Below are 25,545 nucleotides of genomic sequence, written 5' to 3'. Positions count from 1 at the left end.
GCCGAGGGCCGCGATCGGGACCAGAGTGCTGCGGCGGCGCGGGGCGGACCAGGAAGGCGGTGCGTTCCCAGCGTGCCCCGCGCGGGCCAGGCGGGCGGCCGCGGGCAAGATGGCGGCGGGTGCGGGGCGGCCGTGAGGCGCCGGCACGGCGGGGATGGAACCGCCCGCGGCGCCGGGCCCCGAGCGGCTCTTCGACTCGCACCGGTGAGCGCCCGCCCGGGGCCCGCGCCGTGGGGACTCCCGGGAGAGCCGCGCGAGAACCGCGGGAACCCTGGGCGGGAGTGGCGGGGCCAGCGGAGGGCGGGGGTGTCTCAGCAAAGCCCCGTGAGGAAGGTCGGGATGACCCGTGGGGGAAACCGAGGAGGCTCTGGGGTGGTCCCGGAGTGGGTTGGGAGATTTGCCGGGGGGAGCACGGCGGAACGGCGGCCGCAGGGTGGGTCCTGGGGATCGTCCCGGCCACGCTCAGGCGGCCCCGGCCGCTCTCTGCCCCTGCAGGCTCCCGACCGACGGGTTCCTGCTCCTGGCCCTGCTGCTCTACGCCCCCGTGGGGCTCTGCCTGCTCGTCCTGCGCGTCTTCATCGGCGTCCACGTGTTCCTGGTCAGCTGCGCCCTGCCCGACAGCGTCGTGCGCCGGTGGGTGACCTCGGGGGGCTCCGGGGTGCTGCTGCTGCCCGGGCTGGGTGTGGGGTGATGGCAGGGCCGCCCCGGGGGGCTCGGCTCAGGGGAGGATCTGTGTCTTCGGGAGCCTTGGAGGTGCTTCCTCTGCCAAGCCTGGAGCTGGCAGACACCCCTGGAGTGCTCAGGGACTGGTGTGGATCAGCGTGCTGTGATGCTCAGGAGTTCTATGAGCACTTGCTGCCCTCATCCCAGTCCCAGCCCCACACCAATTCCTGCACCAGACGTGTCATTTCCATTCGGTACCACCGTGGTTTATCCAGCCGCCAGAATTCCCGGGTCTTTGGCTGTTGGACACGTCACCTAGCAGTGTTTTGGAGGGCAGGATTTGAGGAAGATCCGTGTTCCCCCGGCAGGTTCATTGTCCGTGTGATGTGCTCCGTGCTGGGGCTGCTGGTGCGTCAGAGCGACCCTCGGCTGCGCGGGGCCGGCGCCAGGGTCTTCATTGCCAATCATGTCACCCCCTTCGACCACAACGTCGTCAGCCTGCTCACCTCCTGCAACACGGTGAGGGCACGGCCGGGCTCCTCCCCGAGGGCGGGGCACGGGCAGCTCTGCCCCTTTTGGTGCTGCAGTGGCATCAGTGGAAGGCAGCTTAAAGCCCACTCAGTGCCACCCTTTGCCATGGGCTGGGTCACCTTCTGCCAGCCCAAGTGGCTTCAAGCCCCATCCAGCCTGGCCTTGGACACTTCAAGGGATCCACAGCTTCTCTGGGCAACCTCACCACTCTCACACCCATAAATTTCCTCCTAAGATCCAGCCTAAATTGCTCCTCTTTCAGTTGTACTCATTAATCCTTGTCCTGTTGCTTCACTTTCTGGCACAGATTCCCTCTCCAGCTTCCCTCTAGGCTCTTTCAGATCCTGGAAAGTTTCATCTCCAGATCTGATTTATTAACTCAGGGTGTTGATATTGAGGTGTTTTCTGTGGCTCAGTGTCACTCTTGGGCTCTGCATGAAAAAGTGGAACAGGGTGAGGAGCAGCAGGAGTTGTTTCAGTGGGGGTTGATTTTGGTGGAAGAGGGGACAGATCCCAGCAGCTGCTTCCTTCTCTGGCCTTTTGGATAAGGGAGCAGGGCTGGTTGTGGGGTTTCCCCCAGCACTGGGTGGGCAGTTTAGGGGGTGCATGGAGGGAGCTGTGTGTCAGTGGTGCTTGGGTAGGTCTGGGCTGTCCCTGCTCCTCTGTAAAATCCTTTGTGTGTGTAGCTCCTGAGTCAGCAGGCTCTGTGTGGCTCCTGTGTCCTGCCCAGCCATTGATTTACCCCTGGCCTGGACAGGGGACACTCTGGGAGCAGAGTGTGTCCTGCCAAGTGTGTCAGGGACTGCTGCAGAGAACACTGGGGACACGGGCAGCTGGGATTGCAGGGCTCAGTCTGAACTGATGATTTTGAAATCCATTTCCTGTGGAGCAGGGGCTGAGGCCTGGCAGTAACATCTCAGCCACCATCAACACAGGTCACTCTCAGTCCCAGAGGGGATTTTGCTAATAAGCAGCAACTTTGTCACCTCTGTCACCTGGGAGGGTTGGCCTGGAGGGCGTGGAAGGGTGGGCAGGGCGGGGTTTCCTCCTCATTGCTGTTCTCCCTGCAGCCTGCCCTGAGCGGTGCCCCAGGGTTCATCTGCTGGTCCCGGGGCTTCATGGAGCTGGGAGTGACGGGCAGCCGGGCAGAGCTGGTGGATTCCCTAAAGGAATACTCGGCCCAGCAAGGGAATCCCCCCCTGCTGCTGTTCCCAGAGGAGGCTGCCACCAACGGCAGGGCCGGGCTGCTCCGCTTCAGGTGACTTCCCTCAGCAGGGAAATGGCAATTCCTGCAGCACGGGGGTGTAGCTACATTTCTCTTCACAGAGAAAAGCAAGGCACAGTTCTTCCCAAGAATATTCTTATCATTGGCTGTGCCTGTGTTTGTGCAAAAATAGAATGCAATATGGAGATTCTTCACTCAAAGTGATGGTGTTTTATTTCCTTGCCTTATCAGGGCCAAGTGTGTGTGTGTGTGTGTGAGTGTCAGCTGACAGTCACAAAATTCAGTGTAGTTGTGTGCAGGGTTGAGTGCTTGGCAGATTCAGTTTAGATGTAATATAATATAATGCAATATAGTATAGAATAATATAGATAATAAAGTAATTAATTAACCTTCTGATAAGATGGAATCAGATCATTCTCTCTCCCCCTGCAAATTCGATAGGGTGGCTGGGAATGGTTCTGCTGTATGGTGACAAAACAGCTTCAGGTGGCTCCTGGGTCACTCACTGCAGAATTCCTCCTTTCCAGCTCCTGGCCCTTCTCCATCCTGGATGAGGTCCAGCCCGTTGCCCTGCAGGTCCGGAGGCCGTTGGTGGCTGTGGTGAGTGCTGGGCACAGGGACAGGGTGTGGGGTGGGAACAGCTTTTCTTGTTCCTTTGGAGCCTGTGGTGTGACCTGGCCTCGTGTCCTGGCAGCCTGGAACCAGCTGCTCCGTTCCGATGCCTTTTCCAGGAGGCCTGGTTACACTGGCCAGTGTGACAGATGTTTGGTGGCCCAGCTGGCTGTCACTGTGCCTCTGGCTTCCATGGCCAGTCTGCTTTGCTCTTGCTGAGTTCCCTGCAGTGAATGGAGCAGCTGCAGGCAGCCCTTGTGCCAAAGGCCATCAGGGCTCTGGAGGCTCCTGAGAGCCCCTGGCACAGACACAGGACATGGAGCAGGAGCAGCCCCACACGAGGGATAAAGTCCATGAGGGCAATGGCAGCACTGCCAAAGGCATTGCAGGGAAACTGCTCTCAGCAAGACTTTATTGAATTTCTTATTTTTGATATTTATTATTTATGATCTGGTGACCACAGAGAGCTGCCAGTCATGGGTCTGGTGTTTCTGTGGCACAGGAACCCCTGACAGGGTGAGGAGTCACCTGCATGTGTGCAGGGATGGGAACTGCAGGAATATTTGGCAGAGCTGAGACAGAGTTGAGGCAGGCCACAAGGTGGGTGAAGATGCAGTTTTCTAGCAATAAGTTACATTTTGAATGAGTCCTCCAGAAAAGTGGGAGAGTTTTTCTGTTCTGAACAGTTTATAAGGAATATCTTATGCTTTTATGGGTTTGGTTCCTTTGAGAAACTCTGAGATGTGACAAGCTGTGTGTCTGTCTGTGCATCCCTTCCCTCCTGCATGTCAGGGAGAGCAGCAGGTGCTGGTTACAGTCACTTCTTGGCTCAAATTTTACCTTCAGAGTCTGAGCAGGACTTTGTGCTTCCTGCACATTGGCTGAGTAAATCCTGGTGGATCTCTGGGGTGATTTTAAACCATCAGAAACTGGAAGGGTTGGAGATGTTAAATTTTGAATGGATTGATTGGTGTTTTATAGGAAAGTTTTCTTATATAATTGTGTAATGTATATTAGGCACTGGGTTGGGCCAAACACTGAATTTGGGGTTAAAAAATAAATTTCTCCAGCTCCAGTTGCATGGAATGTTGCAGGAGGGTGTTGTGGGTGTTGTTCTGTGGCACAGGCAGTGTAACTGAAATCTGGCTGTGGGCATCACTCCAGGCATTTGGGTTTAGGGTTCTGAGGTTCTGTTTATCCAGATGAGGTTTCTCTGTTCATCTTGTGCCTGGGCTTTCAGGGCTTTTCTCATTTACAGCTCCTCTTCCCAGGCACAAGCCTGTCTGAGAATCACAGAATTGTTTGGAAAATCCCTCTGGAAAATCAAATCCCACCATTCCACAGCAATGCCAAGGCCACCACTGGCCATGTCCCCAAGTGCCACATCCGCAGGGCTGTTAAATCCCCCCAGAGATGGGGACTTCCCCCTGCCCTGGACAGCTGTGCCAGGGCTGGAGAGCCCTTTCAAGGAGGAATTTTCCCAACATCCAAGTTCAGCCTCCTCTGAGGCTGTTTCCTCTTGTGCTGTTCCCTGGGAGAGCTTACAGGAGTTGGCACATCACAGAGAGGATGTTGAGGGAGGATTGTTCATGCTTCTGAGGAAACATTAGTAGGTTTTCTGACATTTTTGTAGCTTTCTGAAGGGACAGACTGGTAGGGAATGGGAGGATACTGAGGGAAAATCTTGCTGCTGTCTTAGTGGGGGGAAAGTGAAAAATGGTGATGACCAATGAGGGTGAAGCTGCCCTGGGGCTTGCACTGGCTTTGCTGTTGCCCCTTTCCCAATCCTCCAGCTGGGTGTGCTGTGCCCACCTCCCTGCCCACTGCTCCTGTCCCATGGGTGGGATCTCACTGTGCTCTCTTCTTCCCCAGAGCGTGGCTGACTCCTCCTGGATCACAGAGCTGCTCTGGACCTTCTTCGTTCCCTTCACAGTTTATCAAGTAAGGTACTACGTCTCTCTCTTCTGTTTGGGGCAGGGTTGGGGGTGGGCAGGGCTGTGGTGTCACCGTGGCACTGAGATCTCCCTCCCTGGGTGCCTCAGCAGGGCTGGGCTTGGCACCATCTGGGCCTGGCCGTGTCCAGCTTCTGATGTGAAGAGGGCTCCTGGTTCCTCTTGGGGAATGAGAGGAGTCTCAGTCTCTCCAGGTGTTCAGTTCAAGTTTCCAGGGGTATTTTTGAAGCTGCTGAGCCCAGCAGTGTCTGTCTGTCCCTACAATCCCTTGGGAGTGGGGTGACCCAGAGCCCTGCCCAGGCCCTGAGTAGCTTTGCTGTAATGAGGGCAATGGAAAGGACTGGGAATCAAATGTAGGGCTTGGTGTATTTCAGCAAAGGAAAACAGCCTTTCCCTGGTTCTAGCTGCCTGAATTCTGGGTGACCTGTTTCCTACTTCCATGTAAATGGCCCCAGATCCTCATTAAGGCCTTTCTCTCATTAAAGCCTTTCTCTCATTAAGGCCTTTCTCTCATTAAGGCCAGTGAGCCACATCCGTCTTCTACCACGTCCTGCATTCGGGAGTGGCTGTTGGGTTTTGCTGCTCCTCTGGGGAAAGCTGTGGGCTGAGCAGGGAGCCTGGAGGTGGGGATGGCATGGCAGGGTGTCCCCAGGGCCTCTCCCAGCAGGGTGGCTCCACGTGCTGTCTGTCTGTCCCCACTCAGGTGGATGCCGTCTGTCCCCAGACGAGCGGACGAGCGGACTGAGGACTTTGCGCTCCGAGTTCAGGAGGTAGGAAGGTGGGATGGGACAGGGATCTGTGGGACTGCTGCACTTTGGGGTAGGCACAGGCTGCAGGCAGAGGTGCAGAGGGCATTTCTGGATGTGTGTTTGTGATGGGAGCTCTGCTACATTGTTGGTTTTGGGTTTTTTTTGGTTAAGGTTGGGATTGAGAGTGTTCCCTGTAGCCTCTTTCAGATCCTGGAAAGTTTCATCTCCAGATCTGATTTATTAACTCAGGATGTTGATCTTGAGGTGTTTTCTGTGGCTCAGTGTCACTCTTGGGCTCTGCATGAAAAAGTGGAACAGGGTGAGGAGCAGCAGGAGCTGTTCCAGTGGGGATTTTGGGCAGACCCCAGCAGCTGCTTCCTTCTCTGGCCTTTTGGATAAGGGAGCAGGGCTGGTTGTGGGGTTTCCCCCAGCACTGGGTGGGCAGTTTAGAGGGTGCTGAGGGAGCTGTAGATGGGTATTTTGTGTTTAGACTTAGATGGGGTTTTTTTTTCATTTATGTTATACTTTTATAAGTAGTGAGTTTTGTAATATTTTATTAATAAGTTATAAAATGGTTATGTATTTATTTTTATAAGTTTTTTTAACTAAAAACTAATTAAGAAATTATACTTAAATTATTTTTATTTTTAACTTAATAATTAACTACTTTTGTAATATGGATTTTTTTGTTTAGTTATAAAATACTACTTAGCTTATGAAGTAGGACTAGTTTTTGTATTAAAACTTTTTTTTTGTTATATATATTATTATATTCTAAAGCTTTAAACTCTTAAGTTTTTTACTATGTGATATTACACATTTCTAATCACTACACGCCCATAATCTCAGTTCTGTTATTTAATTTTAGAAGCTTTCTCTGTGGCCTCAGGTCAAGTGCAGTGTTCTCTTGGGGGCTAGAGTCTGTCAGCACTGAAAGTCTGAAATTCTCAGCATCCAGGACTCCAACAGAACATGCTTATTGCCCCTTGCAAGAGCTCAGTTATTTCATGGCCTGTTTGCCACCCCACACTGAGCCTTTCTGCAGCTGTCAGGGCTTTTCCCATCAAGTTCAAACCTTTCACCCCCTTTTTATAACACCACAAATCATACAAATCAGTTGTTTCTTCACCCTGCCTCTATGTACTGGGTATTTGACAGCTCCAGACATCTCATACCTCCTTGTCAGCCTATTTTGGCAGGATGATGTTGCAATTCCTGATCCTTCTTGTGCCCTCTGCAGCACTGCAATGCATCCCTGAGGCCCTGGAGAAATCAGTTCTCAGCCCTTTTGCCCTCAGCATGGCTCCATGTGGCCCTGGCGTGCTCCCCAGCGTGGAGGGGCTGCCTGGGCTGTTTGTGTTGTGTGATTTTGGTGTGACTGCTCTGTGTTCACAGCTCTTGGCCATGGAGCTGGGTGTGGTATCCACACGGATCACCGCTGCTGACAGGACCGAGCACATGAAGAGGCTGAGGCACACGGCACAGAGGCTGCCCTTTGCCCCAGGTGGGGATCCTGGCTGTGGAACCTCAGCCTGGGCTCTGTTTTTGGGGGATCTCTGTGTGCTTTCAGTGACAGACTCACCCTGTGCCCGCTGTCCTTTCTCCTGCAGCCTCGAGCCAGCGCCCGGCAGCCCGGCCCAGGGTGCCCCCCAGCCTGCCCAGGGGTGCTCCTGAGGACGTGAGGGTGGTGGCAATGGCACAGCAGGTCAAGGAGGTGCTGCCTCACGTGCCCTTGGAGGTCATCAGGACAGACCTGGGTGAGCTGGGGTGCCAGCAGGGATGTGGGTCCAAAAGAAGAAACCTTGTCCTTGCTGCAGGATGAAGTGTCCTGATCTCTAATAGTTCCCTTTGTCCCCACAGTCCAAACCAACTGTGTGGACACCACCATTGCCAACTTGCTGGAGGGGAGAGTTCCCTTCTTCCCTGAGAGTAAAGAGCCTGGAGACCTGCCTGCCCCATCTACCTCTCAGGCTGCAGCTGCTTCTGGCATCCAGGGCTCTGTGCCTGCGCCTTCTTCCAAGGTACTTTGGGGTTGTGTCTCCCTGCTCTGCTGGCCAAGGGCATGGAGCACCAGCCAGGTCCTTGCAGAGCCACCAAGGAGACTTCATCTGTGTCCTGATGGCTCCTGTGCTTTCCCTTCCAGCCGGCTACAAAGCAGTTTGCAAAGTCCCCCGTGGAGCGTCACCTGTCCCTGCAGGAGAGGAAACGAGCCTTGTACGACTATGCCAGGAGGTGAGAGCCCCCCACAGCTCCCCCAGGGCCACACAAATTCTCCCCCTGCCCAAGCCCCCAGATCCCAGCCCCAGCAGCTCCCAAAGTGCCCCAGGCAATGGGCTTTCCATGTCTGGCTGACAGGAGCCCCTGTGGGACTGCGTTTCTCTGGGGTCCCACTGGCACCGTGGCAGTGACATTGCTGTTTGGCACCAGGGACAGCTCCATTAATGCTCCTTGGTGTGAGGGCACGGGGAGTGGGTTTGATCTCTGTGCAGGGTTTTTATGAGGCAAATCCTGGCACAAGAGGCAGGTTCTGGTGTGTGGGTCTTGCTTTAGGAAGATACAGAAAATTGAGGATGTGTTTGAGGGAAGCTGAGTGTGCCTGGGCTTGTTGGGCACTGAATGGCTGGGGTGGTGCTGAGAGAATTGTCCCGTTGGGAATCCCTGACTGGGACACCCGGCTGGGATCCTGTGGGTGGTCTTGGGGGACCGGGATTGAACGGTGCGAGCAGAGCCAGCCCGGCGCTGGGCTGCTGCAGTGTCCCCGCAGTGTCCCCGGTCCCCCGGTGCTGCTTCCTGGCCAGGCGGGCATCCCCGGCTGGGTTCGCGGGAGGCCCCTCCGGTGCTCCCAGCCCCGCGGTGTCTGAGGGAAGGCGCTCTCTCCCGCAGGCGGTTCGCTGAGAAGCACGGCGCGGCAAGGGCCGGCGGCAGCCCCTGACCGGGCCGGACCGGGCCGGTGGCAACCCCTGACCGGAGCTCCGGGCCGGGCCGGTGGCACCGGGAGCGCGCGGGCCCCGCGCGGGCGGCCGGGCGGGGCGGGGCGGGCGGGGGGGGGCGCCCCCTGGCGGCGGAAATAAACGGCGGCAGCGTCCGGCGCGGCTCGGGCTGTGCGGGCACCGGGGCGGGGGGACGGGGACAGCGGGACAGAGGGGCGTGGTCAACGGGACAGGGGGCGGGGCCGGGCCGGGTCCGTGCGGGTCTGCACGCGCCGCCGCCGACGCCTGCTCGCGCGCCGCACGTAGGCGCTGCTTAAAGAGGCAACGCGGCGAGGCCGCCGCTGCCGGGCGAGCTGCGGCTCGCGGGCCCCAGCGGGAGGAGCCAGCGCCCCTTTAAGAGAGCGGCGGCCGGTGCCGGTGGTTTTATTTACATGGGGGCTCGCGGGCGTCACGTGACTGTCAGCGGCGGGGGCTGCGCGCGGAGCAGCCGCGGGGCCATGGCGGGAGCCGGCGACGACGGTCCGGGGGGAACCGGGGCACCGGGGCGGGATCGGGGCCAGGGGACACCCGGGCGGGACGGGGAACCGGCGGTGAAGGGGCACCGAGGGATTTGGGACAATGGGACAGCCGGGGAACCGGGGGTGAAGGGGCACCGAGGGGTTCGGGACAATGGGACGCCCGGGCGGGCCGGGGAACCGGGGGTTCGGGACAATGCGGAGCCCCCGGGGGTGAAGGGGTTGACGTGCACACGTGCGGGTCTGGGGCATCGGGAGCCCCGGGTGGTTGAGGTGCACTGTGGGTGGGGGGCGGCTCCGTGGGGAGCCCAGGCGGGGTTTCTGGGGTCTGAGGTGCGCCGGGGGTCCTGGGGGGGCTGGGTCGGTGCGGGCACCACGGGGGCGGGGGCAGATGCCGGTCCCGGGAGAGCAGCCCTGGGGTGCACAGGACGTCCCGGGTCAGGGGTGTGGGGAGGGCTGGGGTGCAGGGGTGGTCCTGGAGCAGCGCAGGGGCTGACAGCCCCCCCAGGCTCCTGGGTGGAGCTGCGCTGTGGCCCAGGCTGCCCGGAGCCCGAGGCGGCGCCCTCGCCCTTCTCCTGCCACGCCGACGTGGAGCGGATGCTGCTGGAGGCCCAGCTGGAGACAGAGAGCAGTGAGGGGTGAGTCCTGAGGGGGAGCTGGGCTCCAGAGCCCTGCTGAGCTGTGTCACAGGCTGGGCTCAGTGACTGAGGGGTTCTCTTTGCAGGGCCCTGCTCGTGCTGAGCTCCCCAGCCTGGGATGAGGACAGAGCCAGCCATGGCAGTGATCAGCCTGCGGAGAGTGAGGCACTGCCTGCCCACAGCCAGCCCCAGCCCGGCTGCCCCCACCCCCGGCAGGTGAGGGAGCTGCCCCTGGCACACCCTGCTGTGCCCCAGGCCCTGCTCTGACCTGCCCTGTGTCTCCTTCCAGCGGGATGTGCCACAGGAAGCCAAGTGGAGGCAGCGACGCCTGAGAGCGTCCCTGGGCTGGGCCTGTGCCCGCTGCCCTCGGTACCTGTCTGCAGAGTAAGTCCCGTGTCCCCCACCAGCCCATCCTCCTGCTGCCCCCCTTCCTGCTGTCCCTGTTAACCATGAGCTTTTCCCAGGGAATTTGCCTTTGTGTGCTCCCCCCAGCCAGTGCTGTGGAGCCTGCAGGGAGGTGCAGTGGGGAGGAAGAAGAGACTTTTCAGTTCAGAGCTGCTGCTGCTCTTCATCCCCTCGCTCCTGCTCAGCCACCTGCTGACCCTGGGGCTGGGGTGAGTGTCTGGGGCTCTCACCATGGGGCTGGGGGAGGAGGGAACACTCCTGGATTTGGGCTGCTCGTCCTTGGCTGCTGTCACCACTGCTCCCAGCAGGTGCAGTGGTCTGCTGCCATCTCCCCTTGCTCCTGGCCTGCTGGGGCCCAGCACCCTGTTCCAGTGCCTCACAGTCACTCTCTCCAATCCAGGATCTACATTGGGAAGCGCCTGGCAGCCTCCTCAGCCAACCCTCTGTGAGGAGCTGGGCAGGCAGCACCTTCTGCTTCGCTGGGAACGCAGGGAGAGCCTGGCACCAGCACAGCCTGACTGCTCCCAGGCCCTTCTGTCTGTCTGTCTGTCTGTCTGTCCCTCAGCCCTGCCTGGGGAGCTGATCCCACTGTCCCCGTAGAATGGAACCCACTGATGGCAGCTCCAGCTGCAGGCAGCCCCTGCCCTCCCCAGCCCCTGGTTACAGCTCCAGGTTCCCCAAAACAGACTGTAAATACTGAGCCCACCTCAATAAAGAGCCCTGTGCCAGCTCAGGGGTTGAGCAGCGAGTCCCTTCCCTGTGTGTGGCTTGGGAAGTGACCATGGGGCCCTTCCCTGCTGCAGGAGGGTGAGTCCTGAGCTTTGGGGTGGTGCCAGCTGGGGGTGAGCCCCTGGGTGGGCTGTGGGCAAGCAGGGCTGGGTGCTGGGGCTCCCACAGGTGCCTGGCTGATGTGTTTGCCCTTTATTAGCCGTGGCTGCAGTGCAGAGGTGGGAGCTGAGCGTGGCATGGCCAGTCAGGGCAGTGACACCTGCCTGGTGCAGGTGACAGGTGAGAGCAGGAGAGGTGACTCTGCAGAGTGAGGCTGCCAGGGCCTGTGTGCACACCTGTGCAGTGTGGGCCAGGAATGTGTGCTGCAGGATGGGGTGGGAGCTGTCCCACGAGTGGGGAGCAGGAATCACACAGAAATGCCACTGGGGAAGTCACTGCTCCTGCCGCTGGCACAGTCCGTGGGCAGCTGGGGTGGAGGGAGGGAGGGAGGGAGGGACATCCTCATGGCTGGGAGGGGCTGCGTGTGTGGGAGCTCAGCGTGGCTCCAGAGGCAGAGCAAGCACCCAGGGCCAGGTGTCCCAGCCCCAGGGGACACCTGGAGGTGTCCAGAGCTGGTGGGACACAGGGTGGCAGTGCCTGGTGCACACAGGGACTCTGCTCTGGGTGTCACAGCTGCTCCAGCAGGTGAGAATCAAGCAGGGCTGTGTGTCCAGCAGCTGGCTGGGCACAGGGACACTCTGGGCAGGGGTGGCCCCTGCAGACAGCACAGCTGCAGGTGGCGGCATCAGGTCAGAGCTGTGACAGACGCTTGGACTTGGGTGGCGGCAGCGGCGGTGACTTGAGGCTTCTGTTCCCATCCACTGTTGGGGACACCTGAGAGCAGAGACGGACGTGAGGGGTGGTGGGAGCAGGGCCAGGGCCAGCCCTGAGTGCCTCCCCTGCATTTTCTCCCCTCCAGTACCTTCCCTGCTGCTGCAGCATCGCTCTGCTCCAGGAAGGTCTCGTACACCGCGGGGCTGAACTTGCGGGGCAGCGGTGGCAGCTTGCTGGCACTCTTCACACGGCCACCAAAGCCCGTGGGAGACAGGGACGAGCCTGTGCAGGCAGGAGAGGAGACATGGAGGCTCAGCCAGCCTGGGGGGACACAGGGCCCATCAGTGTCCCCAGGGCTGTTAGGGCCAGTGCTTCTGCCTAGGGGAGTGTGGCACTGCTGGGCAGAGGGGACAGAGGTGCCGTGGGATGTGAGCCCAGCCAGGAGCAGGGGGCTGGCTCCCACCAGGAACAGCTCTTGGCACCAAGACCCAGTGGCACAAGGTCCAGGATCAGTGATCAATTGCTGCAGCCCCACAGGGAGTGTTCAGCAGGGGACGTGCTCCCACTCTGTGCCACCATCAGGGGACCTGTGGGGTGGTGTGGGAGGGCACAGCCCTGCTCGTGGGGCTGCAGGGACTCTCAGGAAGGTGGCCTGGCAGGTTGTACCTGCAGTGCTGGGCTGATCACCAGCAGCAGCTTGGCTCGGCGGGGGCTGTTTCCTATCAGCGCTCAGGCTGCTCTCGCTCATGGTGCATGAGAGTCTCCATTTCTCGTCCTGGGGCACAGAAGGAAGGCTCAGCAATACCAGGCTGGATGGCAGCTCCTGCAGCCCCTGCTCCTGCCCTCCCTGCAGCAGGGACTGCCACCAGCCCCTCCAGGGCTCCCATCCAGGCTGGGGGCTGGTGCTGCAGGCGGGGCCAGGAGCTCTGGGTGCAGCAGGATACCCAGGGGGGTGCGAGCAGAGCCTCAGGGTGGCCCCAGGGCTGTGCTGAGCATCACCTTGGGCTCTGGCAGCTCCGAGAGGGACTGGCGTGCCTCCTGCCGCCGGGACCCGAAGATGGCGCTGGCGCGGCTCTCCCTGCGCTCGTTCCTGCGCTCCTCGCTCTCCGAGGGCCGGCGGGCAGCCTTTGGGGTCGGGGGCGCCTCCGTGCTGTGGGGTGACCGGGACAGGTGAGGGGCAGCAGGGGAAGGAGGAGCAGGGCTGGAGCATCACCGGCTGCACTCGGGCATCAGCACCAGCCACGGCAGAGCTCAGCAGGGCAGGTGGGGGGGACAGGAATGGATGGCTCAGGTGACAGCAGGGTCCAGGTGAGCCTGGGGGCTGCACATGGGGTGTCTCTCCTCCATGTCCCCCACAGGGATGGGTCACCGTGGTGACCTGGCAGGACAGACCCCTGAGATGCACTTGGCATAAAGGGAAGGTGGGAGAAAAGCACCGGGGCCAGAGTGAGGCAGGCTCAGCAGGGAGGGCTGAGGGGGATGAGGGGGGATGACCAGCACTCCCCAGAGCAGCACTTGCCTGGCTCCAGCGTGGCTCAGCCGGTCCCAGTCAGGTACCCAGGCTATGGAGCGGGGTCGGCCGCTCCGCCGGTCCTCAAAGAACATCTGAGAGACACAGCCAGGAGGGGTGAGAGGGCAGAGCCTCCCCAGCCCTTCCCTGGGCACAGCCAGGGCCGTCAGTGCCCTCTCTGACCAGCCCTGCTCCTGGGCAGGCAGGGACCCTGAGGTCCCCCATGGCCAGTGGGAGATGTTGTCGTGTGTTTTTATACTTTGTAATAGTTTTGGTTTTGTATCCCCGTATTTTTTCCCAAATGCTTTACCCCAGATTGTACCCCCTCCTTTTACCTGTGTAATCCCTTTCCTTTGCTGAGATCATCCCCAAATCCCCACCCTGGCTCTCCTCCCTGGATGTCAGCCCCTCTCCTCTCTGGGATCCATCTCCTCTCCTCCCTGGATCCCTCCCTCTCTCCTCTCTGGGATCCCAGCCCCTCTCCTCCCATGTGATCCTGATTAATACCAAGCCAGGTGCTTCTCTGATGGGATCACACCAGTGCTGGGCATTGTGGCACCCCCAAACCCTTCCTGCTGTGTTCTCCCCTCCCACGCCCATCCCAATCCTCAGCATCCCATCCCCTCCTTCTAGAAGTTTCAGTCCAGGACATCGATGAATTACCCAGAGGCCAGGGTCAACCCCCCAAGTGTTTCTCCATTCCCTGTCCTAAATGTCTATCCCCCAGTATCCATCCCTTAGGGTCACTTATTGATTAGTAAAATGTTATTTACTTTCGATTTCCACCTCCCTTTAAATGTAATCTTGGCTCTCACTAGGAGGCACCTTGAGGTGCAGGGTCCAGTGCTCCTCACCCTGTTCCTGCCCCAGCTGTGGCCTCACCCAGCTGTTCCCTGCTGCCCCACATCTGCACTGGCTTGCCCAGGGCAGTGCCCAGCCCTGCCTGCAGTGCCCAGGCCCTGGCACTCACCATCTCTCGCACCCCGTACTGAGCCTCCACCTTGGCCCGCAGCTGCTCAAAGCACTGCTCCATGCGCTCGTGGAAGGGCCGCAGGTCCTCTGGCACCTTCTGCCCGTGGATCCGGATGCCCTCTGCCAGCAGGGGGATCTGTGGGACAGCAGGGATTCGTGGGGCTCCCTGGCACCGGGGCCAGCTGGCCCTGCCAGAGGGATGCTGCACCTGGTACCTGCCAGGCGATCAGGTCCTTCAGCTTCTCGATTTTCCCTGCGTCCTCAGGGTGCTCCTGCATGTACAGCTCCTGGAAAAAAGCCTGAAAGGACCCTCCTGAGTCCCACTGCCCAGCTGGCCCAGCTCACACAGGCTGGGGATGGCACCCCTTTCCTCTGGGATCCACCTCCTCTCCTCCCTGAATGCCACCCCCTTTCCTCTCTGGGATTCATCTCCTCTCCTCTCTGGGATCCATCTCCTCTCCACCCTGAATCCCATTCTCTTTTTTCTTCTCTGGGATCCATCTCCTCTCCTCCTTGGATCCCACCCCCTCTCCTCTCTGGGATCCCACCCCCTTTCCTCCCATGTGATCTCAATTAATACCAAGCCAGGTGCTTCTCTGATGGGATCACACAATTTCTGGACACTGGCACCCCCAAACCCTTCCAGCTGCATCCTCCCCTCCCATCCCCATCCCAATCCCCATCCCAAGGCTCCCCACAGTGCCAGTCCTGGCTGTGCCCAGCTGGCCCCACCACAGCCCCTGCATTCCTCACCTTCTCATACTTGGTGAAGCCACCCATGACCGCAGGGTCCACGATGCCGTTGAGCAGCATGGACAGGGGGTTGATGGGCAGGCTGGGGTCGTTCTGGTGCCTGTTGATCTCACTCATGATTTTCTCATTGGTTTTCATCATGGTCTCAATGGCGTTTTCAAGGGGGGAGATGATGATCTGTGCACAGGGAGGGGTCAAGGCTGGCAGGGTGGGCTCTCCCCAGGCCAGCAGGAGGGACCCCTGGGGCTGCACATCTCACCCCAGGAAGCCCAGAGGGACCCCTGGGGCTGCACATCTCACCCCAGGAAGCCCTCAGACCCCTGGGGCTGCACATCTCACCCCAGGAAGCCTGTAACAGCCACCAGGGCACCCTGTGACAGCCCAGCCAGGACACCCTGTGACAGCCACCAGGGCACATCACATCTCCACTGCCGTGGCTCCTGAGCCTCCCTGCATGCTGGCCAAACACCCACCCCTGACAGAGCAGCAAATCCCACACACTGTCCCTGCTGCCCACAGAGCATGGCACAAGCAGGACGCGCTCCCCATCCCCAGCTTGAGCTCCTGGCAGGGCTGGAGCACCCCCCAGGGTCCTGGGAGAGCCCCTGTTGAAGATTGAATGCAAGATGTTTTCCATTACCATCTATATGGCTGATTACCTTGTCAAGTGAGCAGTTTGCCTTATCTCTCTCTTTGAATGACCACATTCACACCTCCCTTGGGAGGGGACCTCTGCTGATAACAGACTATTGAATGTCACTGCATGACTGATAAGAACTATAACATCCCATTGTGAGATGCTCTGCCCAGAGGGAGGAGCCAAGCATTCCTACCCAGATATACTCTGAGATTCTGGAACACCAGCATGGCTTTTCTCCACGGGATTCCCCAGAGGAACAGCAGCTGCCTCTTCCTCACTAGATCTCCAGAGGAAGACTGCATCCTTCTCTACAGATCCTCCTTGCTCCAACAGAACCACACCTGATACTTCAGAGGACTGCAGCCACATTTCCAATGGGACTGCCACCAACACCCTGACCCACAGGGTGTCAGGTTGGGTTCTGACTCTGTCAGTGTTGTTCTAGTGGATTGCATTGTTTATTTTATTATTTTTATTTCTTCCCTATTAAAGAACTGTAATTTCCTGCTCCCGTATTTTTGCCTGAGAGCCCCTTAATTTAAAATTATAGCAATTCAGAGTGGTGGGGAGGGTTTACATTCTCCATTTCCTTCCTTAGCAGACTCCTGTCTTTCCAAACCAAGACAGCCCCCCAGCCCCCTCCTCACCGTGTCAGTGGAGGTGACAACGAACCAGCGCAGGATGCCCGGCAGGGGATAGGCTGTCCTGAAGGTTGTCCTCTCAATCCACATGTTCTGTGGCAAGAGCAGCAGTCACTGCCCACCCTCCTCCCATCACCCCTGGCCGCCCCATGGCATGGGGGGCTCCCACCTCCATGGGCACAGCACCAGGGACCCCCAGGTCCTTGCAGGGCCCCCCCAGCTGAGGGTCCTGGCTGCTTCCCCCCAGCACTCACAGCAAATTCATTGTCGGGATCGCTCGGGCCCCTCTTGAAAGGCCGTGAGTAGCTGAACCTCTGGATGTGGTTGGCTTTGTAGAAGCTGTGGGGAGGGAAGGGACAGAAATGGGAGAGGACCCGCAGTGTGTCCCACCCACCCACAGGCAGCAGAGCTCTGTGTGGACACGCACTTGGTGATCTGCTCCGGGATGCTGCGGCCCTTGAGCCGGACCTTGGCTTCCTCTGCCGGCTGCACGGTGAAGCACTGGATGTCTGAGGGAGTGAAGGAGCCACAGGAACACTCTGCAGGGCAGGGCTGCTGGGGCCAGGGCTCCAGAGCCCTCAAGAGTGAGCCCCAGGGGGACAGAGGGGCATTTAAGGGACTCCCACATGGAGAGGGATGGACAGAGACCAAGCCACGCTCCCAGCTGTCACTGACAGATTTTCTGACAAATCCCTTTGCTGAAATTTTTCTCCTGAGAAGCCTCAGAAAAGAAATGTAAACAGTAATTATCTGATGGCTGTGGGATGTGGTCTGGAGATGCTTTACCAACAGGTGCATCTTGGATTGGTCTCATGTGAATTGTTTTTACTTGATGACCAATCGTGGTCCAGCTGTGTTGGGACTCTGGTCAGTCACAAGATTTTCTTGTTCATTCCTTTCTAACTTTCTGATGTCTTCTTTCCCTTTCTTTTAGTATAGTTTTAGTATAGCATATATAATATAAATGTTATAAATAGTTATATTATGTTATATTATATTATGTTATATTATATTATGTTATATTATGTTATATTATATTATATTATATTATATTATATTATATTATATTATATTATATTATGTTATATTATATTATATTATATTATGTTATATTATATTATATTATATTATATTATATATTATTAATCAGCCTTCTGAAACATGGAGTCAAATTCTCCTCTCTTCCCTCGCCCAGGGGACCCTCAAACACCACCGCACCCATCCCTGTCCCTGTGCACACAGAGGATACACTGCCCTGGGGAGTCAGTGATGTCCTGGCCAGGAGGGGATGTGCTCTTCAGCTTCTCAGCACTGGGGAAGGGGCTCAGCAGCTGCATCTCAAAGTCCTCACGCCGCTCGTACTCCTTGCCCCGGTAGATGAAGACCTTGTTCTGCAGGGCAGGAAGGTGACAGCTCATCCCTGCGCCACAGAGCAGGGCCAGCAAGCCCCAGAGCACTGGGATGCTGGTGCTGATAAGGCTTTCCTGCCAAGCAGGAGACACCCCCCCATCTGGAAAAAAATATCTCCCCAAACCCAGGAACTAGAAGAAAAACAAAAGAAGGCACATGGAGAATGAGGATTGGCGCCAGCCAAGCAATGTCGCTAAGGACAAATCCTGTGTGACAAATTTGGTGGCTTCTACGAGGGTGTGGCAGCATGGGGGGGTGAGGGGAGAGTGACTGGACTTGTGCAAACCATCTGAGCCTGGGATGTCCCCTGGATGGAACAGATAAGGAAGGAAGGTAAGGAACAGGCTGGATGGTGACACTCAGAGAGTTGTGGTGCACAGGTGGACACCAGTGAGGAGTGGGGGTCCCTGGCTATGGAGGTGGCAGCTCTGGGGCTGCTCCTGGCTCTGCTTACCCTGAGGAAGGTGGGGAAGCCCTGCCCGTAGTACCCCACGGCAAAGTAATCCGGGCTGGGCCGCAGCACCTTCAGGATCTTCTCATAGAACTTGGCCTCTCGCTGCTGCAGAGGAGAGGGGCAGGATGAGGGCAGGAGGGGGCCCTGCAGACCCCCCATTCCCCCTGCCAGCAGCACCCCCAGGCCAGGCAGGCACCCACCAGGATGTCACTCAGCATCTCGTAGTCGAACACGTGGCTCTCGTACTGCTCCGCCAGCTCCTTGCAGATGTGGATGGCTTCCTCCCACATCTGGAGGAGAGAGAGAGGGCCCCCCAGTGCAGGGTGAACTGGGGCACCAGGGGCTTCCAGCAGGGACCACCTGCACCCCTGGTCCCTGTGAGGAGGGGGAGAGGGCTCTCCTGTGGAGACTGAGGGTTCAGTGGGCAGCAGAAGAACTTGGCTTCCCACCATGCCCAGCCCTGGAGCCCCCAGCTGACCCCATCAAGCCTTTGTCCAGAGATGTCCAAGCTCCTGACCCGGGCTGGGATGGGACAGCATGGGACAGGGATGGGATGAGGGACAGTGGCTGTGGGTTGAACCATCCAGCCCAGGCTCACTGCAGGGCAACTCCAGCCCTTCTACAGCAATGAGGAGTGAGGGGCTGTGCTGAGAATGGGATCTGGGAGCATGAAACAGGGGGGAATTGGTGGCAAGGGGGCCAGGCTTGCCCTAAGCCAGCCCAGCTCCCTCCAGTTTTGTGGTTTCAGAGGCTGCAGGGTCTGTAGGGGCCACACTTACCTTGCCCTGGTCAAAGTATTCGATGATCTGGTTGTACAGAGCCTCCTTCAGCTGGCGCTGAGTGTGCAGGTGGAGCCCGTGTGGGCCTGGCACAGGGGCTGCATTCGACTCCTCTGACCACTGCACAAGGGATTGGGGACCTGTCACACCCTGGGCCACGGGGCTGCCCCCTCCTCCCAGCCCCCCAGCCCCCCGTGCCCACCGTGAGCAGCCGGGCGTGCAGCAGCAGCGTGTAGGCTCCCTCTGTGTAGTTCTCGTAGCTGATGTGCAGGTCCTTCAGCTTGTACAGGTACCTGGGGGTGACAGAGCCACGTGTGGGGGGTGACAGCACCATCACCCTGCCCCTCAGGCCGCCCTGCCAAGCACATCCCACTGGGAATGCCCGGGAGCCCCCAGCCCAGGTGCTGCAGGGGATCCCAGGGCTGTGCTCACCTGATGTACATGGCCTGGCGGTCGATCTCCTTGTAGAAGTTCTGTGGAAAGGCAGATGAGGCTGTTTGAGTGGCCACAGGGGTGGCACATGCCACAGCCCCCCACACAGCCACCCTCTGGGTCACGCTGCTGCCAGGACTGTCCCCACACAGGGATGGCCATGGCCCACACAGCTGCACATCCCAAGAGATGCCAGCTCTGGCACCACGTGCACCCCCTCTCTGCTGTGCCAAGGGCACCCTGGGGACTTGGGGACAAGCCCTACCAGCCCTGGGGACCTGGGGAAGCACAGGAACAAGCCCTGGTTGCCCCAGGGAGCTGGGACATGGGATGATCCCTGCCAGCCTCAGGGAGCTGGAGCAGGGCACGAGTGCTCACCAGGAGGTTGACGGTGCAGCTCATGCTGTAGGTCTTGTTCTCATCGTTCATCACAGCCCTGTAGTCCAGGAGCCGCTCCAGGAGCTCGCTCACCAGCCTCACAAAGTCCTCTCCAGGCTTGGCCAGCTCGGGGTGGCTCTGGCAGCAGCTCAGCAGGCTGGGGAAGAGAGGGAGGCGCGGGTTCCACTGCACAGCCAGCTCTGCTGTGCTCCCACCACTGCCCTGCCCAGCAGCAAAGGGCAGGGACAAAGCCTGGGCAGAGCAGGGGCATCTCCTGGGGCAGGGGTGACTCCTGGGGCAGAGATAACACCTGTGGCAAAGGTAACACCTGGGGCAGAGATAACACCTGAAGCAAGGGTTATCACTTAAGGCATAGGGTAATTCCTGGGGCAGGGGTGTCACCAGGGACAGGAGCATCACCTGCACAGCGTGAGGAGGAGTGGGATGGCAGCAGGAATGGTGACAGCAAAGGGGAGAAGGTGGCAGGGATGTCACCGCACACTCACATGCTCTTGAAAAGCTGCATGTACTGCTCGTCCCCCCGGCCGCCCTCCACCTCGCTGTCCAGCCTGCGCAGGATCTCATCCTCAAACTGCAAAGCGGACAAAGATGGGCTGAGCTTGGAGCAGCCCCTCCCCAGTGACCATCCCAGAGAGAAGGTTCCAGGCCACGCCACTCCCCTGCTGTGGGTGGTTCCCAGCCCATCCCAGCCCATCCCGGCCCTGACCCGGCTGAAGGCGCCAGCTCAGGCGGTGCTCGCACAGCATCATGTCGAAGAAGATGGGGATGGTGGATTTGCGCAGCTCCAGCTCCGGCACCAGCGTCATCTCCAGGATGGGACCCACCATGCCCGGGATGAACTCGATCTTGCGCTGCCCTGGGAGGACAGGGAGGGCTGGGAGGGCAGATCCATGCCCAAAGCAGCAAAACCCCGCTCGCCACACCCACTCTGGGCACGGAGAGCCAAAATTCCATCCCTGCACAGCGCGGCTCACCGAGGCTGTACCACATGTCCCGGATGGACGCTCCGATCGTGGCTCTCATGTCCCCGTACCTGCGGGGACAGAGGGACAGCATCGCTCTGCAGCCCCGGGTGTGCCCAGCCCAGCTGGCTCTCCCAAAATCCCTGTCCCCGAGGCAGGGACTCACTTGGCCAGGATACTGTTGCGTTTGGCCGGCGAGAAATTCTCCAGCTGCAGCGAGTCCTGGGTGAGGAAAGCCACGGCCAGGTGGAAATAATTGTTCCAAAGCTGCGGTGGAAGCAGAGGGCTGAGTGCCAGGCTGGGTGGCACAGCGGGGTCTGCTCCTGACCCACCTGGACTGAGGCAGTGCCACCCACCTGCAGCTCGAAGTCGCTGTTGCTCAGGAACATCTCGGTTAAGGTGGTGGCAAAGTGGTTGATGGCACACAGGAACTCCCTGGGGACAGCGAGCACTGAGTGAGGGCAGCACCAGCCTGGTGTGCCCACCACCATCACACAGAGGGGTGAGGTCCTTTCTGCCCCCAAACGCTGTCCTGCATGTCCAGAGTCCACCTGCCCCACTGTCACCCTGATATTGCCTGAAAAATCCCCTTTGCCCAGGATTTTGCTCCTGGGAAGCTGAGAAGCCTCAGAGAGGAATGAAAACAATAATTATCTGATTGCTTCTCCTGTGTTTTGCTGCTTTGGAATGTGGCTTGGACATTGTGTACACCAAGAGGTGAAAGTTTGGTTGGTTTCATGTGAATTGCTTTTACTTAATGGCCAATCACAGCCAGCTGTGTCGGGTTGACACCGAGAATAAGTCACAGGTTTTTATTCTTCATTCTTGTTAAGCCTTCTGATGTCTCCTTTCTCTTTCTTTAGTAGTTTTAGTATAGCATTCATAATAGAAATAGAATATAATTATAATAGAATAAAATTATAATAGAATATAAGATTATTATAATATAACGTAATATTGTAATGTAATAATGATAATATAACATAACATAATATAATATAATATAATATAATATAATATAATATAATATAATATAATATAATATAATATAATATAATATAATATAATATAATATAATATAATATAATATAATATAATATAATATAATATAATATAATATAATATAATATAATATAATATAATATAATATCAGCCTTCTGAGAACAAGGAGTGAAATTCTCATCTCTCCCCTCCTCCTGGGGACCCTCGCAAACACCACACCCCACAGCACGCCAGGTGCTCACAGCCACCCCAGCCTCCCCCCGTGGTCCCCCCCCCAGCCCCTCACCGGTTCTGCACCATGTTCATCACCACCCAGTCACCAGGATACACCGTCTTCCCAATCAGGTCTTTGAAAAGGATAAAAGTCTCCATGAGGAAGTCCTGCAAGGGAGGTACAGAGGTCAGGAGCCGTGCTGGGCTGCAGTGCCCTCCGGAGGATGCTGCGAGGGAGGCGCTGGTGCCAGAGGGCTCCGTGTTGCACTCACCATCAGCTCAGGCCGGGAGGGGAACGCCTGGATGTAGCTGCTGTAGTGGTCCTTGTCCATCTGGCTCAGGATGGTGGCCATGCAGGCCACGTAGTGGCTCTGGGGGACAGGAGCTGCTCAGGCCCTGCAGCTCCAGTTGGTTCATAACCCAGAGCCCCAACTGCCCTCGAGTCTGTTCACCCCCACCCTCCCTGGTCCCTTCTTCCCCAGCTCCCTTCATCTGCATCCCAGTGCAGGGATGGGGTGGCTCCTGCACCCACCAGGATGCCAGGGGGATGCAGGAGTAATTACAGAGTGGTGCTGAAGCACCTCTGTCATTTCTGAGATAATTTAAGGCCATCTGTGGGTGTAAGGGCATTTTGAAAATGGCAAGCAGTTTCCTTCTGGAGTGCCTCCAGCGGAGGGTCCCAAACTGAGCCCTTGGCTCCACTCCAGGAGGCTCCAGCTTTGTAGCAGGACAAGAGGAGTGTGCACGAGCAGGATGCTGCCCAAAAGCTGTCCCAGAGACACATCCGAGGCTGGAAACTGCAATTCCTGGGCTAAGAGCATCGTCTGGCATGCTCAGGGGGACTGATGGCCCTGCCGTGCCCCGGAGTCACTGATGGAGCTTTGTGGGTGCCAACCCATGCCCAGAGACTGCCGTGCCTGAGCCCTGGGAGGGCAGCACCGGCCTCTGGGCACCGCGGCTGCCCTTCCATCCCTGGCAGGTCCGGCACTGCCGGAGCTCCCGCCCGGATTCCAGCGGAGCATTCCCGCGCTGCCATTTCCCCATCGCAGCCCCAGGCCAAGCACACGCAGACCCAAGCGGGCTGCTCGGGGAGGGATGTGACCGCTGCCGGTGACCGAGGGCTCCAGCCCCGCACTACCAGCCCGGGGGCAGCCCCGGGAACATCCCAGGATGGGGCGCAGCCCACCGAGAGCTGCCGCGGGTGAGCAACGAGCGCCCACGGCCAGCCCTGGCTGCGAGGGGTTTTCTGTCTCTAGGAGGGAATTCCAGGGACTTCTCTTGTGCAAAGCAAACGGATCAAACCTCAAAATCTCCCGCTGCTCCGGGAATCCATGCGGTACCTCAGCCCCGCGGCCGCCCCGCGCAGCAGCACCGGCACACCGGGGGACGCCGGCACCGCCCCGCCCGGGCAGCGCCCTCCCGGTGCCGGGACCGCGGCTCCTGCCGGGCTCAGCTCCCGGGCGCGCACCCCGTGCCGGGGCTCCGCCCCCCGCCCCGCTCCGCCCCCCGCCGGCTCCGCCCCGGTACCGGCGAGCGCGCGCCGCCCCGCCCCGCCCCGCCCCGCCGAGCCCCGCGCCCGCCGCTGCCGGACCCGCGCCGCCGCCGCCTCGGAACACCAGGTACCGGGCGGGATGGGGAGGAGGCTCGGCCGGGGAGCGGGGCGGGGGCCGGACCGGGTGCTGCGGGTATCGGCCCTGCGGCGCCCGCCGGTACCGGGACCCTGGGCGGCCCCGCGGCCGGGGCGTGGGATCCCCGGGGCCAGGAGCGGCGACGCGGTGCGGGGAGCCCCGAAAGCGGGACTGCGCGGCGGTGCGGGGACCCCAGGGGCGCGGGAGCGGTGCAGGGACCCTCGGCCCGCGGATGCGCGGGGGCCGAGCTGGGCTGGCGAGGGGGATCCTCGGTGTCCCCGGATCCCCGGGGGTCGCGGCACCTCCCTGTCGTCCCCTCTTTGCTACCGGCGAGCAGGAGCTGCCCGGGGAACTGCGGGAGGCACGGGGACGGTGATACCGCGCACCGAGCATCCTCCGGCGGGCACCGTGCACGGAGCATCCCGCACCGAGCCCCCCACGCTGGGCACCCAGCACCGAGGGTGCCCAGCCGCTGGCCACCGGCGACCGTGGCGGGGGTCTCTGGGGGGCACAGCCGTGCCGGAACGGTGGCACGGTGCGTAGCCTAGGGAGGAGCATCTGTGGTGGGAGCTGCTGTGTTAGAGGGGCCGAAGACCCCCAGGTCGCACCGCGGTGCCGCAGCCTCGCCCTGTCCGCCCCGGCCCGTGGTCCCCCCGCTGCCGGAGCCGCTCTGGGGAGCGGCTGGGCGGGCTCGTCTCCGCTCCCCCTTGTTAGGAAGGCGTCCGTCAGCCGGGGCTGTGCCGGGTGACACACACGCACACGCAGATCCAGGGATGTCACTTTCGGTACCGCGCGCCGCGGTGACGCCGGCCGGGGCTGGAGGGATTCAGCCCACGTTGTTCCCGGCAGCTCCGCGCCCGAGGCCTGGTGTCCGCCGGAGCGAGCCCCGGGCAGTCCCGGGAAATGGGGGTGCGCCGGTCCCTCCCGGGATGCTCCGGTCCCGATCCTGCCCGCCGGAGCTGCGGCTGCCGAGGGCGGTGCGGGAGAGGGGCCGAGGTCTCCGCGGAGCCGCTTCCGTGCCGGGAGCACGAGGTGGACACGAATGAGTAACCAGCGGGCCCCGGCTGTGCCAGCACGGGGACATGCGGGGACATCGGTGTCAGCTGCTCGCTCCGAGGGGCACGGCGTGCCCAGGGCCAGCAGCGATCTCCGGGCTCGGGAATGAACCCCTCGGCACAGCCGCGGCGCCAGGGGACGCGGGGACCGCCGGCTGCGCTCCCTCCCGGCGGTGCTGCCCGAGGAGCGGGGCCGGGAGCGGCGGAGGGGACCCTCGGCTGGGGATGGCACCTCCGGCCCTTCCCTGTGTCCCCTGTCCGCAGGGGGGACCCTCGGCTGGGGATGGCACCTCCGGCCCTTCCCTGTGTCCCCTGTCCGCAGGGAGCGTTCGTCCTTCCGGCGCGCTCGGAGGAACGGGGTGGATTTGGTCGCACAAGCTCCTTTGGACTGAGGTTGTCTTCTTTACAAATGATAATTATTGTAATTGCTTAATAGCATGGTGGCATCCAGAGGCCACAGATAATGAACGGGTCTATTCCTGTCCCTGCTAACAACACTGCTCCGGTCCTACCCAGCCTCGCCTCTTTGCTGAGGTGCTCAGTATGGTCCGGGCCGTTTGCTGGTGGGGAAACTGAGGCACGAGGCGGAGGAAAACACTCGGTAATTCCCAAATTCCCCCGGTAGCCAGCGTTGTCTAAAGCGCACGGAGATAAAGGGGGGCAGCCTGCTCGATGGCATTGAGAATGCACTTAAAGGCAGGAATTTGTATTCTGGGAGGACGTTCCCCGTGCTGGGAGCTGCAGCTGCAGAGGCCGTGCTGCTGGCTGCTGCCACCCTGGGTGGGGGCTGCCCCAGGGATCCCTGCTGCACCCAGGACCGAGCCCCCCGAGCCTGGACCAGGGTGTGCAGGGGCAGCTGGGGTGGTGCAGGAACTGGTGGGCAGTGAAGCCCTTCCAGCTTTTTCCAGAAGCGTGCTCTGGGGACAGTTGGTG

At 59.6% G+C, this 25,545-nt stretch overlaps 3 protein-coding genes across 4 annotated transcripts in view; 2 read left to right on the top strand and 1 right to left on the bottom strand.

Annotated features, from left to right (window-relative positions):
* Nucleotides 1-86: 86 nt before the first annotated feature.
* AUP1 (AUP1 lipid droplet regulating VLDL assembly factor) lies at nucleotides 87-8,753 on the top strand. Its single transcript, XM_030948479.1, has 12 exons — nucleotides 87-204; nucleotides 496-633; nucleotides 1,032-1,182; nucleotides 2,265-2,452; nucleotides 2,947-3,019; nucleotides 4,904-4,977; nucleotides 5,687-5,753; nucleotides 7,128-7,236; nucleotides 7,343-7,489; nucleotides 7,593-7,753; nucleotides 7,876-7,964; nucleotides 8,616-8,753. Exons 1-12 carry the CDS (start codon nucleotides 155-157, stop codon nucleotides 8,662-8,664), a joined length of 1,296 nt encoding a protein of 431 aa, XP_030804339.1. The 5' UTR covers nucleotides 87-154; the 3' UTR covers nucleotides 8,665-8,753.
* A 137-nt stretch (nucleotides 8,754-8,890) lies between these two features.
* On the top strand, nucleotides 8,891-11,005 carry LOC115903785 (BCL2/adenovirus E1B 19 kDa protein-interacting protein 3-like). 2 transcript variants are annotated; one of them, XM_030948491.1, is made up of 6 exons: nucleotides 8,891-9,181; nucleotides 9,686-9,815; nucleotides 9,902-10,031; nucleotides 10,105-10,199; nucleotides 10,308-10,429; nucleotides 10,621-11,005. In XM_030948491.1, exons 1-5 carry the CDS (start codon nucleotides 9,094-9,096, stop codon nucleotides 10,414-10,416), a joined length of 552 nt encoding a protein of 183 aa, XP_030804351.1. In that variant the 5' UTR covers nucleotides 8,891-9,093; the 3' UTR covers nucleotides 10,417-10,429; nucleotides 10,621-11,005. The 2 variants fall into 2 exon arrangements, with proteins under 2 accessions (XP_030804351.1, XP_030804350.1); XM_030948490.1 differs by having other exon boundaries at nucleotides 10,280-10,429; nucleotides 10,621-11,003.
* A 439-nt stretch (nucleotides 11,006-11,444) lies between these two features.
* Nucleotides 11,445-25,545, bottom strand: part of LOC115903762 (dedicator of cytokinesis protein 2-like) — a 49,090-nt gene continuing 34,989 nt past the window's right edge. Inside the window, 26 exon segments of the mRNA XM_030948448.1 lie at nucleotides 11,445-11,822; nucleotides 11,911-12,044; nucleotides 12,429-12,537; nucleotides 12,762-12,912; nucleotides 13,282-13,367; nucleotides 14,243-14,380; nucleotides 14,460-14,543; nucleotides 14,998-15,174; nucleotides 16,285-16,371; nucleotides 16,533-16,617; nucleotides 16,706-16,787; nucleotides 17,528-17,669; nucleotides 18,143-18,247; nucleotides 18,343-18,432; nucleotides 18,922-19,041; nucleotides 19,124-19,214; nucleotides 19,354-19,394; nucleotides 19,732-19,888; nucleotides 20,238-20,323; nucleotides 20,459-20,473; nucleotides 20,475-20,608; nucleotides 20,727-20,785; nucleotides 20,881-20,981; nucleotides 21,071-21,149; nucleotides 22,003-22,097; nucleotides 22,202-22,300. Of these exon segments, the coding sequence (XP_030804308.1) occupies nucleotides 11,739-11,822; nucleotides 11,911-12,044; nucleotides 12,429-12,537; nucleotides 12,762-12,912; nucleotides 13,282-13,367; nucleotides 14,243-14,380; nucleotides 14,460-14,543; nucleotides 14,998-15,174; nucleotides 16,285-16,371; nucleotides 16,533-16,617; nucleotides 16,706-16,787; nucleotides 17,528-17,669; nucleotides 18,143-18,247; nucleotides 18,343-18,432; nucleotides 18,922-19,041; nucleotides 19,124-19,214; nucleotides 19,354-19,394; nucleotides 19,732-19,888; nucleotides 20,238-20,323; nucleotides 20,459-20,473; nucleotides 20,475-20,608; nucleotides 20,727-20,785; nucleotides 20,881-20,981; nucleotides 21,071-21,149; nucleotides 22,003-22,097; nucleotides 22,202-22,300 (2,631 nt within the window). The 3' untranslated portion in view covers nucleotides 11,445-11,738.

The sequence above is a fragment of the Camarhynchus parvulus genome, chromosome 4 (assembly GCF_901933205.1).
Source record: "Camarhynchus parvulus chromosome 4, STF_HiC, whole genome shotgun sequence".
NCBI lineage: Eukaryota > Metazoa > Chordata > Aves > Passeriformes > Thraupidae > Camarhynchus > Camarhynchus parvulus.
This window is presented reverse-complemented; position numbering and strand designations above follow the sequence as displayed.